This window comes from Pongo pygmaeus, chromosome 21 (assembly GCF_028885625.2).
Source record: "Pongo pygmaeus isolate AG05252 chromosome 21, NHGRI_mPonPyg2-v2.0_pri, whole genome shotgun sequence".
Classification (NCBI taxonomy): domain Eukaryota; kingdom Metazoa; phylum Chordata; class Mammalia; order Primates; family Hominidae; genus Pongo; species Pongo pygmaeus.
This window is the reverse complement of record NC_072394.2, coordinates 38,950,261-38,966,864: the sequence shown is the minus strand read 5'-3', so window position 1 is coordinate 38,966,864 and position 16,604 is coordinate 38,950,261. Positions and strand designations below refer to the sequence as shown.

The 16,604-nt window shown below is 49.9% G+C and overlaps 1 protein-coding gene and 1 long non-coding RNA gene across 16 annotated transcripts in view; one reads left to right on the top strand and one right to left on the bottom strand.

Annotated features, from left to right (window-relative positions):
• LOC129021610 (uncharacterized) overlaps positions 1–16,604 on the top strand; it is a 76,124-nt gene that overhangs the window by 44,833 nt on the left and 14,687 nt on the right. The window lies entirely within an intron of this gene.
• The window catches only part of DLGAP4 (DLG associated protein 4), a 223,829-nt gene continuing 211,998 nt past the window's right edge, over positions 4,774–16,604 (bottom strand). For all 13 annotated transcript variants that reach the window (XM_063659229.1, XM_063659227.1, XM_063659228.1 and 10 more), the window contains 3 exons: positions 9,013–9,104; positions 7,374–7,529; positions 4,774–6,595 (listed from right to left, as the gene is read on the bottom strand). In XM_063659229.1, coding sequence (XP_063515299.1) covers positions 6,377–6,595; positions 7,374–7,529; positions 9,013–9,104 — 467 coding nt within the window. In that variant the 3' untranslated portion in view covers positions 4,774–6,376. The remainder of the gene's footprint in view (positions 6,596–7,373; positions 7,530–9,012; positions 9,105–16,604) is intronic.

Here is a 16,604-nt window from a genome sequence, read left to right as displayed (position 1 = left end):
TTTATGGGAAGTGGGGTTCTGTGGCAAGAAATGTCCCTGCTCCATTTAAAACTGCCATTTAAAACTCCATTTAAAACTTTCTTTTAGACTGAGCCTCACTCTGTTGCCCAGGCTGGAGTACAGTGGTGTGATCTCGGCTCACTGCAACCTCTGCTTCTCAGGCTCAAGCGATTCTCTTGCTTCAGCCTCCTGAGTAGCTGGGATTACAGGCATGCACCACCACACCTGGCTAATTTTTTATTTTTTTAAGTAGAGATGGGGTTTTTCCATGTTGGCCAGGATGGTCTTGAACTCCTGGCCTCAAGTGATTCACCCACCTCGGTCTCCCAAAGTTCTGGGATTACAGGCATGAGCCACTGCGCCCAGCCTGAAAGCCTGACTTGTTAACCTGGCATTCAAGGCCAGTCTGGCCCCAGCCCCGCCTGGAGCAGCAGCACAGCCTTACACCTCTGCCACTGTGCTCACTGTGTCTTTTACTGCCATAGCTTGGTTCAAATATTGCCCATTCTGAAAGCCCAGCAAATATTGCCTTCTCTGCCAAGGTTGTTCATTTAGGAAACCATTCTTGAGGCTCTACTGTCTGCCAGGTACTGAGACCTGGTGAAGAAACTCTCTTCCCACCCTTGGGAGCCCACCATCTTCTGTGTAGAGACAGATATTCACAAATCACCACATAGATATTAATAAAAGCATCATCACATCAGTGACAACAGCAAAGGAAAGCAACTCTTAAGCAGGGCGTTGGCACCGACCTGGCCTGGCCCAGGTGCTTGGCGGGATTTCCCTGGGGAAAGGCCACCTGTCCTGAGAGTGGAGGCAAGAGCTGATGTCAGCTGCATCGGTGGAGGCCCGGGACACCCTGTGGGAGGCCCTGAGGCGGCCAAGGGCAGCTCTCACTGGAGGTGTGGCTATAGAGGTGGGTGGCAGCCTCCAAGGCCAAGGTGAAGAGGCTGGGTTTAGGGTTTTTTTTTTTTTTTTGAGACAGAGTCTCACTCTGTTACCTAGGCTGGAGTGCAGTGGCACAATCTCGGCTCACTGCAAGCTCCGCCTCCCAGGTTCATGCCATTCTCCTGCCTCAGCCTCCCGAGTAGCTGGGACTACAGGCGCCTACCACCACGCCTGGCTATTTTTTTCTATTTTTAGTAGAGACGGGGTTTCACCGTGTTAGCCAGGATGGTCTCGATCTCCTGACCTCGGGATCCACCCACCTCGGCCTCCCCAAGTGCTGGGATTGCAGACGTGAGCCAGCCACCATGCCCGGCCTGGGTTTAGGGGTTTTAAGCAGAGGGGGATGCAGCCCAGTCAGCATTTTGAAAATTCCCCTGGCCGCCATGTGGTAGGACTAGGAGCGGCAGCAGAAAGCACACCAGCTTTCGGATCAGCCACAGATTCAGATGGGCAGGAGACTGTTTAGAATTGCTGTCATAAAGCCCGTTCCACTGCTGGTGCTAGAAACCTCATCTCAGTGGGTCTGTCCTCCACAGCATTTGCCCACGCAGACTCCACGTGGTACTTGGCCCTCAGGCTCCTGGTGGCAGTGGCTTTGTCCTGCTATCCTGTCTATAAGGTCTGGGGCCCAGTGCTGTTCCCGGTGGTAGCTGAGCCCTCTCTGTGCTGACTCTGGAAACATGCAACCCTAGGGAGCTTGGGGTTCTAGAAGGGAAACCTGGGCCGTGTAGGGTTCTCAGGGACCCACAGGTGGCTGACAGTCTCCTGTCCCCTCTGCTGCCTCTGTGGTCATATCCTGCAGCCTTTAGGAGGGCGCTTCTTGTCTGTCCCTGTCCTGGTTCCCTCGAGGACTAGGCTTTAGAAACAGAGGCTGAGGACTCATTCCCAGCTTCTCTGGGAAGCTGCTGTCAGCCTTTCTCTGAAGTGACAAATGCGTCCCTGATGGAACAAGGTACAAGGACATGGGACATCATTTAAGTCATATTTTTGTGAAAACCATTTAATCTGAATCCGGCCATGAGAAAACATAAACCCAAATGGTGCACCATTCTATGGAGTGCACTTGGATACTTTAAAAACACCAACATCTCAGCCGGGCGTGGCGGCTCATGCCTGTAATGCCAGCACTTTGGGAGGCCAAGGCGGGAGGATCACATGAGGTCAGGAGTTCAAAACCAGCCTGGCCAATATGGTGAAACCCCATCTCTATTAAAAATACAAAAATTAGCCAGGTGTGGTGGCGGGCGCCTATAGTCCCCAGCTACTTGGGAGGCTGAGGCAGGAGAATCTCTCGAACCCAGGAGGCGGAGGTTGCTGTGAGCCAAGATCGTGCCACTGCACTCCAGCCTGGGTATTGCAGTGAGACTCTGTCTCAAAACAAACAAATAAAATAAACTAAAACAAACAAAACCATCAACATCTCGAAAAACAAAACCAAAAAATTAGGGAAATTTTTATTTTTAAAGAGACTAGAAAGACATGGTGGCCTGGCACAGTGGCTCACACCTGTGATCCCAGCACTTTGGGAGGCCAAGGCGGGAGAATCACTTGAGCCCTTGAGTTTGAGACCAGCCTGGGCAACAAAGTGAGACTCCATCTCTACAAAAAATTTTAAAATTAGCTGGGCATGGTGGCATGTACCTGTGGTCCCAGCTACTTGGGAGGCTGAAGCAGGAGGATTGATTGAGCCCAGTTGGTTGAAGCTGCAGTGAGCCATGATCACACCATTCTTTGCACTTCAGCCTGGGCAGCAGAGTGAGACCCTGTCTAAAAAAGAAAAGAAAAAACAAAACAAAATGAAAAAAAAACAGACAGATAGACATGGTAACTGAAAGCAGTGACTGATCCTTAATGGGACCCTGGATGGATAAAAGGGAGACGGTATAAGGGACAAGGTTGTGAGGGCACCTGGCGTATGGGCTGTGCTTTAGGCCATATTAATATGTGCACCCAGTGTCCTCCTGGGTAAAGGAGGTGCTCCCTGGAACACTCCTTTCTTAAGTTTGAGAGTGGTGATGGTATTGTGGTTGTGCAGGAACATCCTTGTGCCTGGGAGTTGCATGATGTGTTTTGGGGTGAAGTATCAGTGTATGCCACTGACTCTCAGATGGCTTGCAGGGAAAACGATGTGTATGTATCTGAGAGGGATAATGCCCATATGGGTGAAATATCGGTGATCGGTGACTCTGGCCGCCGGATATGTGTTCATTATTATACAGTTCCTTCAATGGAGGTGGCGTCTTCTCCACTGCTGTGCCAGGAGGGCTGGGCGTGGGGGTCCAGATTCTGTACATCAGACACCCCTACCCCATCTTGTGCTTAATAGAGTGCAGGATCCCTCCTGAGACCCTAATCTAACCCTCAAGTCCCTTCCCCTGCCACAGCAGAAGCAGGAAGGCTAAGGGTCCATCCCCGATCCCCATGGCCAGTCTGGGAGAGCTGGCTGCTAGCTGCACCCCTGAATGTCTGCTTCAATGCCTGATGCAACCGGAAACCTCTTCACTTACCCTTCAAGTCACCCCCAGCTGGGTCTCAGAGTAGGGGTAGGTCTGGGAAGGTGCCAGCCCTGGAGTTAATCCAAGCCACCTGTGGTCACCAGATGCTCCGTCACCACTAACAGGTGTGTTGGGATCCAGGGTCAAGGGCTGCTCCAAGCACAGGGGTCCGGCCACAGTTCGGATGGGCTCCCAGGGGGCTCGCTGGGGTGGGCGGGGTAGCCTGAACAAAGCTGCTGGGAAGGCAGGGTCCGTGCAGCCCCTGGGCCCTGAGATCACGAGCTTCTTGGCTGGCTTGGGCCAAGGGAGGAGACCAGGAATCTGTGGCTCCAGAGCTTGGCCAGAGCACTTTCTAAAAGGCATGTTCCAGCCGGGTGCAGTGGCTCACGCCTGTAATCCCAGCACTTTGGGAGGCCAATGGGGGCTGATCCTGAGGTCAGGAGTTCAAGACCAGCCTGGCCAACGTGGTGAAACCCCCATCTCTACTAAAAATACAAAAATTAGCCGGGCATGATGACAGCCTCGGCAGGCTGAGGCAGGAGAATTGCTAGAACCCAGGAGGCGTAGGTTGCAGTGAGCCAAGATCACACCACTGCACTCCAGTCTGGGTGACAGAGCAAGACTGTCTCCAAAAAAAAAAAAAAAAAAGGTATGTTCCTACCACCGGGGCTCGGCACCTCCTGCTTCTGCCAGGACTGCGTGCCGCTCCCTCCCCGAAAGCTGGCTACCCACTCATCCTTCCGGTCTCCAGCAGAACACTCCTGCCCAGGCTGGGTTTGGCTGTCGCGCTGCGGGGTCCTGCAGCCTCATTCTGCTGCGTCTTGTTTTTTACCACCTGTCGTTGACTTGACCTTATCTGTCACGTTCAATATCTTTCTCCCTCACCAGAGTGAGCTCTGCCCCAGCACTGGGCCTGTAGAGGAGGTGCTCCGGAGATGCACTCAGGGTTCGCACCCGACAGAGTGGAAGCAGCTGCCAGGCAGGGGGATACCGAGTACCCCGCCCTGGAGAATGTGCAGACTGTGGATCTGTGGGGGGTGTAAACTGTCCTCTGGGGTGGTCTTTATCAGCCTATCCTGGCTCCTGTGATAGCATCTATCTTTCAAGGGTTTATTTCAAACGGGAAGCTGGTAAGTGCTGCATACTCATTTTCGGGAGAGGGGATGGTCAGCTCCATCTTCCCGCCCTAGATCACAGAGCTGGCATGTGACAGCTGGCATCCCAGCTGGCACTCCCATCAGGCCGTCTCCACAGAGCTGCCTTTGGGAGGGGTCTGGTTCAGTTTCCTGGGCCCACTCTGCTCATCCCCCTGCAATAATGGCACAAGCCCTTGGTGCACGTTACCTCATTTATTCTCACAACATGCCTGTGAGGTAGGGAGGGCAGGGACTGTCCCCGTTTTACAGAGGAGGAAGTTGAGGCACACAGAGGTCAAGTGACTTGCCCAAGGTCACAGACGGCGGCCAAGCTGGAAATGGGCCCCGGAGCAGGCCCTTGGTTCACCTGGGCGGGGAGGGGGTGCCCCCTGCAGCAAGCGCCAGCCAAGAGGATGTCTCGGATGTCAGAGAGGCGCATACACAGCATAGAGCAGCCCCTCAGGTACTGAGCTGGCTTCGGGGCTGAGCCCCTGCCCTCCCCACCCCGCCCTGCAGGCCCGGGCCATTGCAGCTCAGGGCTCGTGACACCCTGGGAGTGGGATGGGGGGGCAGGAGAGAGAGAGGAGGATGATTGGGGTAAAAAAAAAAATAGAACAGAAAACTCAGAGGCTGGGCAGATGGGCCATTAGGAGTGGGGGGAGTGGGGGTGGAGACCAAAAAAAAAAAAAGGGCTGCTTACACACAAGGTATATATTTTTACACACACTTGTACACACACCTAGATATAGTACATGTAAAAATATATGCTATTCACACACCCGCCTCCTGCCAGGTGCCCCGAGAGCCAGCGGCGGCGGCGCTGGGTGGGCATGGGTGAGCAGATGGGCGTTTGTTAACTATACACTCTAAGGTCTATGTGCATATGTACACATACATACAGACACCGCCGCCCGCCCCTCGGGCACCGGACACAGGCGCGGCTGAGGACTGACAGCCCCCTGGAAGCCATTCGGGAGTCCTAGATTTTGCTGAAGGAAGAAGGGGCTGGAGAAAATAAAAGGGCGGGGAGTCTGGAGTGTGATAACTGTGGCTTCGTCTCATTTCCACCCCCCAAGACTAAAACTTCCCTCATCTGCTCAGCGGTGAGTCCTGCCTGACACTGCCCAGGGCTGGCGGGGCACCTCCCAGTGAGGCACCTCCATCTGCGTGTGTGTGTGTGTGCGCGTGAGGTTGTGTGTGAGCACTTGGCGGGGGAGGGAGGGGACGCGTGTCCATCTCTCTGTCCTCTGGGCCTTCAACCGCAGAGAGGGCTGAGACCCAGAAAGCCGCTTGCCACAATGGTGACCACTGTGTGAGCTCTGAAGGGAAAAGAGAAAAACATAAGAATGAAAATCCAAGGTCAGAGCGGGGGTAGCTGGGGAAAGGAGGGACATGGCAGGTGCCCAAGGCTGCCCTTGGACTGTCGTCATCTTGTAAACAAGCTAGTGTGAGTTCTCATCAGATAGAACGAGTAAAAAGACTGCAGTCTGGAGGCTGGGCTGGGAGTTGCTGACGTCCATCTATCTAGTCCACCACGGCCAGCAAGAGGAAAAAAAAGTTTTCTAGTTTTGTGATTGATTTTTGTTGATTTTTTTTGTGAGTAAAATCTTCATAACCTAAAGCTGGGAGGGACCCAAAAAAGCCAAATTGTGAGCCCTTGTATGCGTCAATTTGAAAGTTGGCTCAGGGTCTCTAGACAGAATAACCATAGCAAAGGTTGAGAAAACTCTGTTCCGTTCGCACTCAGTTTTTGTGTTTTTTAATGATTTAAAATCGTTTCTTTCCTCCTGCATGGTCTCAGAGCCTGGTCTGGGCCTCCGGGACATAAATCTCGATGCTGTCCGCGCTCTCGGTGGCTGAGTTCTGCCGCACAGAAGCTGCCCGCTTGGCCGCCAGGAGTCTCTTGCGGGCCTCCTGGCGCTGCTTGTCGCTGGCGTCTGAGGCCTTGTCGCGGCTCACTGCCGGCTTGGATTTGGCTGGCTTCTTTGGGACCGGAGGGGGTGGTTTCTTCTCTTCCTTTAGTGAGACAGTAAGGAGAGAACAAAAATAAAATAAAGGTGCCACGTTTTGTGTGGCACTACCCCCACCATATACCGGCAGCTGGAGTCTCCACCCCAGCCTCCCCGCATCGGGCACAAGCAACACACACTTGGAATCAGGAAGCCACAAGAAGCGATGACAGTGGGAAGAGCACAAGGCACTGGAGCAGAAAGCAAGCCTAGACTCCGAGGGGGCTCGAGCAGGGGGGACAGGCAGATCCCTGTGTCCACCCTCATGTTGAACCACCAGGAGCCTGAGTCTCGGGCAGGAACTAGCCCGAGTCACAGTCAGAGACAAATTTAGGGCTTCAGGTCCCATTTTACAGGCTATTCTAGGGGATTAGACAGGGCCATGGTTCAATAGGGGTCACTGGTTCTGGTTTGCAGAAGGAAGCCTCAGGGAAGAGGCTGGCTACCACAAGGTCACAGAGCTGGCTCCAGACCCCAGGAGAAGGGACCATGTTGCTGCCTCCTGTGTTATAATGCGATTGAGGCTGTGGGCGCCCCTCTCCCAGGATCCCCTTTTCTGGACATGCAGGGCAGGACACATGCTTCAGGGGCAGCCTCAACTACACGGAGCAAGCGGCATGCCAGACAAGTGCCAAGCATGGACCCCACGCAGTGATGGATGTGAGCCCCCAGCTCAAAGACGACACACGGAGAAGGGAGCCAAGCAGCACTGACCGATGTGGGCAGCGTTATTGCCGACCAGGAATTTGTCCCTGGACTTCCCCTCCGCACTGCTCCATGCTCACCTTCCTCTTCTCGGGGGTCTCCACCAGCTGCCAGCTGTTGGCCTTGAGGTGGTAGAGTTCATCGAACTTCATGCTGATGTCCTCGATGGACAGCTGTAGCAGGTCCCAGAACCCTGCCAGGTCCTGGGCTGTGGGGCGTGGGTTGGCATCAGGGTTCTGTGGGCCAGATGGGGATCAGTGGGGCCGGCTCAGCAGAGGCTTGTCCTGCTTCCCCCAACCCCCCAACAAGCAGGGTTCCTCTGGGCCCTGCCAGCACCCGCGGGGGCTCTTGAGGCCTAGTGTCTGGGTCAGTATCTGTATGAATGAATCTAAGCCAGTTCTGGTCAGCACCAGCCCCAGTGGTGGGGATCTTTGGAGGATAGTCTAAGGGCTGTGGCGAGGAAGGCACCCCTGTCCCTAATGTATGTGTATGCTAGCAGACAGGTGTTCTCGTTTTGCAGGGAAGAAACAAGTTCTTGGCCATGGTGTGACAGTGACACCGAGAGAAGCCCGATTCACTCCCAGGTGGGGAAGGTCACAGAATCTGTGTTGTTTCCCTCGTGTCACTCTGTTCCATGACAACGCAACCCCCAGATCTCTGTAGGTCTTGAAGACAAACTCTCTCTCCACTGCCTCCCGCTGGGAGTACACACATTCCCACAGGCAGAACAGCCCAGGACTTTGCTTTTGACCCTAGCAAGGCCAGCCCTCCTAACAGGTAAGAAGGAGGGAGAAAGCCAAGCCACCAATCCCAGCAGTGGGATTTTTTTTTTTTTTTTTTTTTTTTTTTTGAGACAGAGTCTCGCTTTGTCACCCAGGCTGGAGTGCAGTGGCATGATCTCCGCTCACTGCAAGTTCCGCCTCCCGGGTTCACGCCATTCCCCTGCCTCAGCCTCCCGAGTAGCTGGGACTACAGGCACCCGCCACCACGCCTGGCTAATTTTTTGTATTTTTAGTAGAGATGGGGTTTCACCATGTTAGCCAGGATGGTCTCCACCTCCTGACCTCATGATCCGCCTGCCTCGGCCTCCCAAAGTGCTGGGATTACAGGCGTGAGCCACCGCGCCTGGCCAAAAAATATATATGTATATAATTTTTGAGACAGAGTTTCACTCTCATTGCCCAGGCTGGAGTGCAGTGGCATGATCTCGGCTCACCACAACCTCTGTCTCCCGGGTTCAGGCGATTCTCCTGCCTCAGCCTCCCGAGTAGCTGGGATTACAGGTGTGCACCACCACGCCCAGCTAATTTTGTATTTTTAGTAGAGACAGGGTTTCTCCATGTTGGTCAGGCTGGTCTCAAACTCCTGGACCTCAGGTGATCCACCCGCCTCAGCCTCCCAACTGCTGGGATTACAGGCGTGAGCCACTGTGCCTGGCTGATACAGAATATATTTTATGTAAATAAACCAGTGCTAGTTGACTTTACCATCCATGTGGCTGTTTCAACATGGAAAGATATTAGAGATCTGATAGGGCCACTTGTGCCCCCTTTCTTGTGCTAGACACTGACACACATTGCCACTGTCCTTCCAACACCATGAGGAAGCCGCACTGTGTGTGTTGCAGAGGAGGGCACAGAGGCTTCGTGGGGCTGGTGGAGTGTAGTGGGCAGCCAAAGGCTGGAAGCCGTGCTGTGGAGGAAGGGGAATCACACTCACCAAGTTTTGCTCACAGAGGCCCCGGAACTGCTGGAATTTCTGGGACATCAGTAGCTGGGCACTGCCCACAGCACTGAGGACTTTTCCTAAGACTGAGAAACAGAGGGTGGAAAAAGACTGATTTAGCACAGCACAGGGTTTGGTGGGATGGCATCATGCTTTTAATCTCCCCCCATACTCCCTCAGGGTAGAACTCATTACTTCATGATGGTGGTCGTCTTCATTTTATCTACACGTTAATCCATTCTCATTGAGAAAAACACAAACAATACAAAGTCAACCCCAGCCCATTTCCTGAGGACATGTTATGGCAACAAATATGAAAACTGAGTGTAAATGTAAAACATTTTCCAGAAAAACATAAATCATGGTCTTAAGAAGAGAGGCCGGGTACAGTGGCTCACGCCTGTAATCCCAGCACTTTGGGAGGCTGAGGCAGATCACCTGAGGTCAGGAGTTAAAGACCAGCCTGGGCAGCATGATGAAATCCTGTCTCTACAAATATATGAAAATTAGCCGGACATAATGGCAGATGCCTGTAATCTCAGCTACTCAGGAGGCTGAGGCAGAAGAATCATTTGAACCCAGGCGGTGGAGGTTACAGTGAGCCAAGATGGCGCCACTGCACTCCAGCTTGGGTGACAGAGGGAGACTCGGTCTCAAAATAAAAAATCTGATTAGACTCATAAATATTTTTAAGAAACTGAAGCAGAACTCTTCTCAGAAAAAGGAACTAGGTGTAAGTAGTTTTACAGCTGAGGTATTAAAAACTTTCAAGGAACAGGAAATCCCTCTTTTATATATTCTGTTCCAGAGATTAAATAAACATAGAAAATGATGCAACTTGTTTTAGGAACTCTGACAGCAGATAGGACATGCCAAGAATGGACCACTTTCACTAACATAAATGTAGAAGTCTTAAAGTATAAGCAAATAGGATCTATCAGAAGAACTGTAAAAAATAAACACCCTAATTGAGAAGTCTTTAACCCAGGAATACAAGGTTTATCTTGTATTATGACTTCCAGTTTTAAAGTGCTGGCATCAGCTGGGCATAGTGGCTCATGCCTGTAATCCCAGCACGTAGGGAGGCAGGAGGTCCCCACCAAAAATACAAAAAATTAGCTGGGTGTGCTGGTGCGCATCTGTGGTCCCAGCTACCTGGGAGGCAGAGGCTGTGTGGTGAGCTTAGACCATGCCACTGCACTCCAGCCTGGGGGACAGAGTGAGACCCCCGCCTCAAAAAATCATAAAGTACTGGCACAGCTGAGCACTTTAGAGGCCTAGACCACGTGGTAAAAGTCCATCTCTACAGAAAATACAAAAATAAGCCAGGCATGGTAGCATGTGCCTGTAGCCCCAGCTACTTGGGAGGATCACTTGAACCAGGTAGGTTGAGGCTGCAGTGAGCTGTGATGACAGCATTGCACTCCAGCCTGAGTGACAAAGTGAGACCTTGCCCCCACCCCCACCACACACAAAAGGTGCTGGCATATAGACAGTGCCACCCATCCCCAACCCCCTTAGAAATCACCGAAAAGCAAACAAAGTAAACAAGAAGGGAGAGGCTGAGGCAGGTGGATTACAAGGTCAGGAGTTCGAGACCAGTCTGGCCAACCCTGGTAAAACCCTCTCTCTACTAAAAATACAAAATTAGCCAGGCGTGGTGGCCCATGCCTGTAATCCCAGCTATTTGGGAGGCTGAGATAGGAGAATCTGAACCTGGGAGGTGGAGGTTGCAGTGAGCCAAGATCACGCCCACTACACTCCAGCATGGGTGGCAGAGTAAGACTCCATCTCAGAAACCAACCAACCAACCAAAGTATAGCATACCCAATAATCTCTTATTTGAAATTAAAAAAGGAGGCTTGGGCATAGTGGCTCAGACCTATAATCCCAGTACTTTAGAAGGCTTGAGGCAGGAGGATCACTTGAGCCCAGGAGTTCAAGACCAGCCTGGGCAACAAAGTGAAACCCTCTCTCTATGAAAAAATTTAAAAATTAGCTGGGTGTGGTAGTGGATGCCCATGGTCCCAGCTATCCAGGAGGCGAGGCGGGGCGGGAGGACTGTTTGAACCCAGGGTTTCAAGGCTGTAGTGAACTATAATGGCACCACTGCATTCCTCCAACCTGGGTGACAAAGCAAGACCCTGTCTCAAAAACAAAAAAGAAAGAGTGTGGACTGCAGCAAGAGCTTTCCTGAACCTAGCTGGCAACAAGGAGAATGACAGAGGTGGGGAGGTCCTGCACTGTGAGGAGCCCTGTAGTTGCCTGTGGAGAAGAAAATCCTGATAGAACTCTCCCAGGCACCCATTCCCACGTACAGATTCCTGCCAGCCTGGGACACAGTCCTGGCCCCTCTCTCACAATGATCTACTTACAAGAGCTCATCAAGGAAGAATTCACCTCATTAAGAAAGTAGTAATTAAAAGGGAACTGACACAGAAGTTAAAGATATTACAGGAACAGCAAATGGCACATGAATACTTACCAGAAATTGTTGTCAGGGAATAGATGAAAATTGTAACATTTATCCACGAATATGTAAAAGAGTTCAAAGCAGAGAGAGTAAGACAATGGAAGGAGATACAACAGGGGCTCTGGAACTAGAGCAGGAGGAAAATCAGGCCATCATAGAAACAAGGCCACCCTGGAGGTCGCACAGGGATTCAACCCTGCTGAGGACTTGTCCTGAGTAGCAGAGCCCTACAGGGTAGAGGAGGGCTGAAAGGCTTCAGGTACAAAATGCTTCAGCTGCCCCATGAATAGAATAAAACTTTTAAACGAATAGTTAAGCTGGAGGGAATAAAATGAGCCCCCCAGGGTAGACAGTGGGGACCTGTGTCTGGCTTAGTTTAAAGAAGAGTGGGAATAAAAGGGAGTCTTTCCTAAAAACTTATTATATAAGACTGCACCTGGGTACTTTATCTTTTTAGAAACAGAAGTAGGGACTAAGTACTAAAAAAGAAAAACTACTAAAAAGAGATTCAGGGACATGGAAGAGAAAGAACATGCATCTATCAGAGTTCTAAAAGGGGACAGAGAGATGGGAGAAATCAGAGGGATCATGGTTATGAACGCGGAGGCTCACGCCTGTAATCCCAGCACTTTGAAAGGCAAAGGCCAAGGCAGGCAGATCACTCGAGGCCAGGAGTTCGAGAGCAACCTGGGCAACATGGCAAAACTCCGTCTCTACTAAAAATACAAAAAACAGCCAGATGTGGTGGCACATGCCTGTAATCCCAGCACTTTGGGAGGCCAAGGTGAGGTCGGCAGTTCAAGACCAGCCTGGTCAACATGGCAAAACCCCATCTCTACTAAAAATACAAAAATTAGCCAGGCTTGGTGGCGGACACCTGTAATCTCAGCTACTCAGGAGGCTGAGGCAGGAGAATCACTTGAACCCGGGAGGCAGAGGTTGCAGTGAGCCAAGATCGCGCTACTGCACTCCGGCCTGGGTGACAGAGCGAGACTCTGTCTCAAACAAACAAACAAAACTCTCAGATGAAAACATAAGACCAAATCTCCATGACCTTGGATTTTGCAATGGTTTCTTAAGACACCGAAAGCATAAGCAATGAAAGAAGGGGAAAAAAAAAAAAAGCAGATAAACTGGACTTCATTAAATGGAAAACTTTTTATGCATCGAAGGACACTATGAAGAAAAAAGCTGGGTGTGGTGGCTTATGCCTATAATCCAGCCCTTTGAGAGGCTGAGGTGGGTGTATCACTTGAGGTCAGGAGTTTGAGACCAGTCTGCCCAACATGGTGAAACCCTGTCTCTACTAACAATACAAAAATTAGCTAGGCTGGTGACGCATGCCTATTAATCCCAGCTACTCGGGGGTGCTGAGGCAGGAGAATCACTTGAACCTGGGAGGTGGAGGGTGCAGTGAGCTGAGATTGTGCCACTGCACTCCAGCCTGGGCAACAGAGTGAGACTCTGTCTCATAGAAAAAAAGACACTATGAAGAAATGAAGACAACGCACAGAATGGGAGAAAATATCTGCAAATCACATATCTGATAAGGGTTTAATGCGAAGAATATATATATAAGAATTCCCTACAACTGAACAACAAAAAGATAACCCAGTTTTAAAATGTACAAGGACAGTTCTCCAAAGATAGATGTTCAGTAAATACGCTCAACATCTCAACAGCATTAGTCATCAGGGAACTGCACATCAAAACCATAATGATACTTCATACCCATTAAGATAGCTATCAAGGCTCCTGCCTGTAATCCCAGAACTTTAGGAGGCTGAGGTGGAGTACCACTTGAGCCTGGGAGTTCAGGACCAGCCTGGGCAACACAGTGAGACCTCTTCTCTACCAAAAGAAAAAAAAAACAAAAAACTGGGCATGGTGGTGCATACCTGTAGTCCCAGCTACACAGGAGGCTGAGGTGGGAGGATTGCTCGAGCCCAGAAGGTCAAGGCTGCAGTGAGCTATGATGGCACTATTGTTAACTTCAGCCTGGGCAGCACAGTGAAACCCTGTCTCCAAAACAAACAAACAAACAAACCCCAAAAGCTATCAAGAAAAGTGGAAGCAAGTGTCGCAAAGATGTGGAGAGATTGGAACCCTGTGCATTACTGGTAGGAATATAAAATGATGCAGCCGCTGTGGAAAATAGTTGGGTGGTTCCTCAGAAAGCGAGACATAGATCTGCCACATGATCAACCAATTCCACTTCTTGGTATAAACCCAAAAGAATTGAAAACAGACTTAAACAGATACTTGTACGCCAATATTTATAGCAGTTTGACTCACAGTAGCCGAAAGGTAGAAACAACCCAAGTGTCTGTCAATAGATGAATAGACCCCGACTAAAAAAAAAATCTGTGTGTACACGCACACACACACGCAGAGAGAAAACTCTAAACCTCATATAAAATATACTTCTCACACATGGAACATTTGCTAAAAATGACCACATTCTTGGCCATAAAATATACAATAAATTACAAAGAACTGGGTATCATACAGATCATGTGTTTTGCTTTTGAGATAGGGTCTCCGTCTTGTCACCCAGGCTGGAGTGCAGTGGTGCCGTCACAGCTCACTGCAGCCTTGACCTTCTGTGCGTGCGCAATCTTCCTGCCTTAGCTTCCTGTGTAGCTAGGACTACAGGAGTGCACCACCACGCCCAATTTTTTTTTTTTTTTTTTGAGATGGAGTCTCACACTGTTGCCCGGGCTGGTGTGCAGTGGTGCGATCTCGGCTTGCTGCAACCTCTGCCTCCCAGGTTCAAGCGATTCTCCTGCCTCAGTCTCCCGAGTAGCTGGGACTACAGGCGCGCACCACCACGCCTGGCTAATTTTTGTATTTTTAGTAGAGATGGGGTTTCACTATGTTGACCAGGCTAGTCTCGAACTCCTGACCTCGTGATCCACCTGCCTCAGCCTCCCAAAGTGCTGAGATTACAGGCATGAACCACTGCGCCCGGCCTAATTTTTTTTTTTTTTTTTTTTTTTAATAGAGAAGAGGTCCTGCTATGTTTCCCACGCTAGTCTTAAACTTCTAGGCTGAACTGATCCTCCTGCCTCAGACTTTCAAAGTGCTAGGATTGTAGGCATGAGCCACCAGATCATGTTTTTTGATATTAATGTAAATAGGTTAGAAACCAGTAATGAAAACATAACTAATAAACTCCCATATAAAAACAGATTTACATGTCTAAATAACCCAGTCATCAAAGAAATCACAGTGGAAGTTGCAGATCTTGTCAGATACAGCTAAACTGTAGTTAAAGAGAAATGCATCGGCTTCAAAGCTTATATAAAAGGACAGGCTGAAAAAATGAATTAGCTTCCAATTTAAGACATTAGTAAGGGAATAATACAATTAACCCAAAGGGAAGATAAATTAATAAAAATAAGAGGATTAATAAAATTAACAAACCCTGTCAGACTGATCAAGATAAAAAGAAGACAGATGCAAATAAAGATTAGGAATGAGTAAAGGATAATGTGATATAGCTATACTAGAAAAGATACTCAAAACTAGAGTTATACAAAACCATGAAATAAAATCCTGGTTTTTTTTTTTTTGAGACCGAGTCTTGTTTTGTTGCCCAGGCTGGAGTAAAGGGGCGGGATCTCAGCTCACTGCAACCTCTGCCTCCCGAGTTCAAGCAATTCTCCTGCCTCAGCATCCTGAGAGTAGCTGGGATTACAGGCACCCACCATCATGCCCAGCTAATTTTTGTATTTTTGTAGAAATGGGGTTTCACCATGTTGGCCAGGCTGGTCTTGAACTCCTGACCTCAGGTGATCTGTCCACCTCGGCCTCCCAAAGTGCGGGATTACAGGTGTGGGCCACTGCGCCTGGCAAAATCCTGTTGTTAAATTCCTTCAGAGACGATGAGAAGAGGAAACGTCTCACACTGATTTTTTAAGCTAGAGAACCTTAATACTACAACAGGACAAAGATAGAAAGGAAAGATTACAAGCCAATGTCTCATGAACAAAGACAAAATTATTAAATCACATATTAAATCAAACCCGGCAGTGTACTAAAATAATATATTATAAATTCAGCTGGGTTTATTCTGAGAATGCAAGACTGATTCAACATTGACAATTGTAATCACTTCTGATTCTGGCTAAGACAAACCAGTGAGTGTCAGACAAGCTGACTTCTCCCAACCACCAACAAATTAAAAAAAAAAATCAGTAACAACTCATTTTCAAAACATTAAGAAACTACTAGGCCGGGCACGGTGGCTCACACCTGTAATCCCAGCACTTTGGGAGGCTGAGGTGGGCGGATCACCTGAGGTCAGGAGTTTGAGGTCAACCTGGCCAACAAGTTGAAACCTCATCTCTACTAAAAATACAAAAAATAACCGGCTGTGGTGGCACACGCCTGTAGTCCAAGCTACTCGGGAGGCTGAGGCAGGAGAATCGCTTTGCTCTGTTGTCCAGACTGGAGTGCAGTGGCGCAATCTCAGCTCACTGCAACCTCCACCTCCCAGATTCATGCAATTCTCATGCCTCAGCCTCCCGAGTAGCTGGGATTACAGGCGCCCGCACCATGCCTGGCTGATTTTTATATTTTAAGTAGAGACGGGGTTTCATCATGTTGGCCAGGCTGGTCTCAAACTCCTGGCCTCAAGTGATCTGCCCACCTCGGCCTCCGAAAGTGCTGGGATTACAGACGTGAGGCACTGCGCCCAGCCTTTTCTTTCTTTTTTTTTTTTTTAAGACACAGGTTCGGCCAGGCGCGGTGGCTCACGCCTGTAATCCCAGCACTTTGGGAGGCCGAGGCAGGCGGATCACGAGGTCAGGCGTGAGCCACCGTGCCCAGCTGTATTTTTTATAGAGATACAAAATATAAAATTAGCCAGGCATGGTGTTTCATGTGGGGTGTTTTACATGGTGTTTCATGGGGTTTCACTATGTTGCCCAGGCTGGTCTTGAACTTTTGGGATCAAGTGATCCACCTGCCTCAGCCTCCCAAAGTGTTGGGACTACAGGCATAAGCCACTACGCCCAGCCATACACAGAACTTTTGATTTTTTTCCCTTCATATCTAACAGCAACTTTATTCAGGGGAAATGAAACGCAGCAAGCCTTTAGGCATAGTG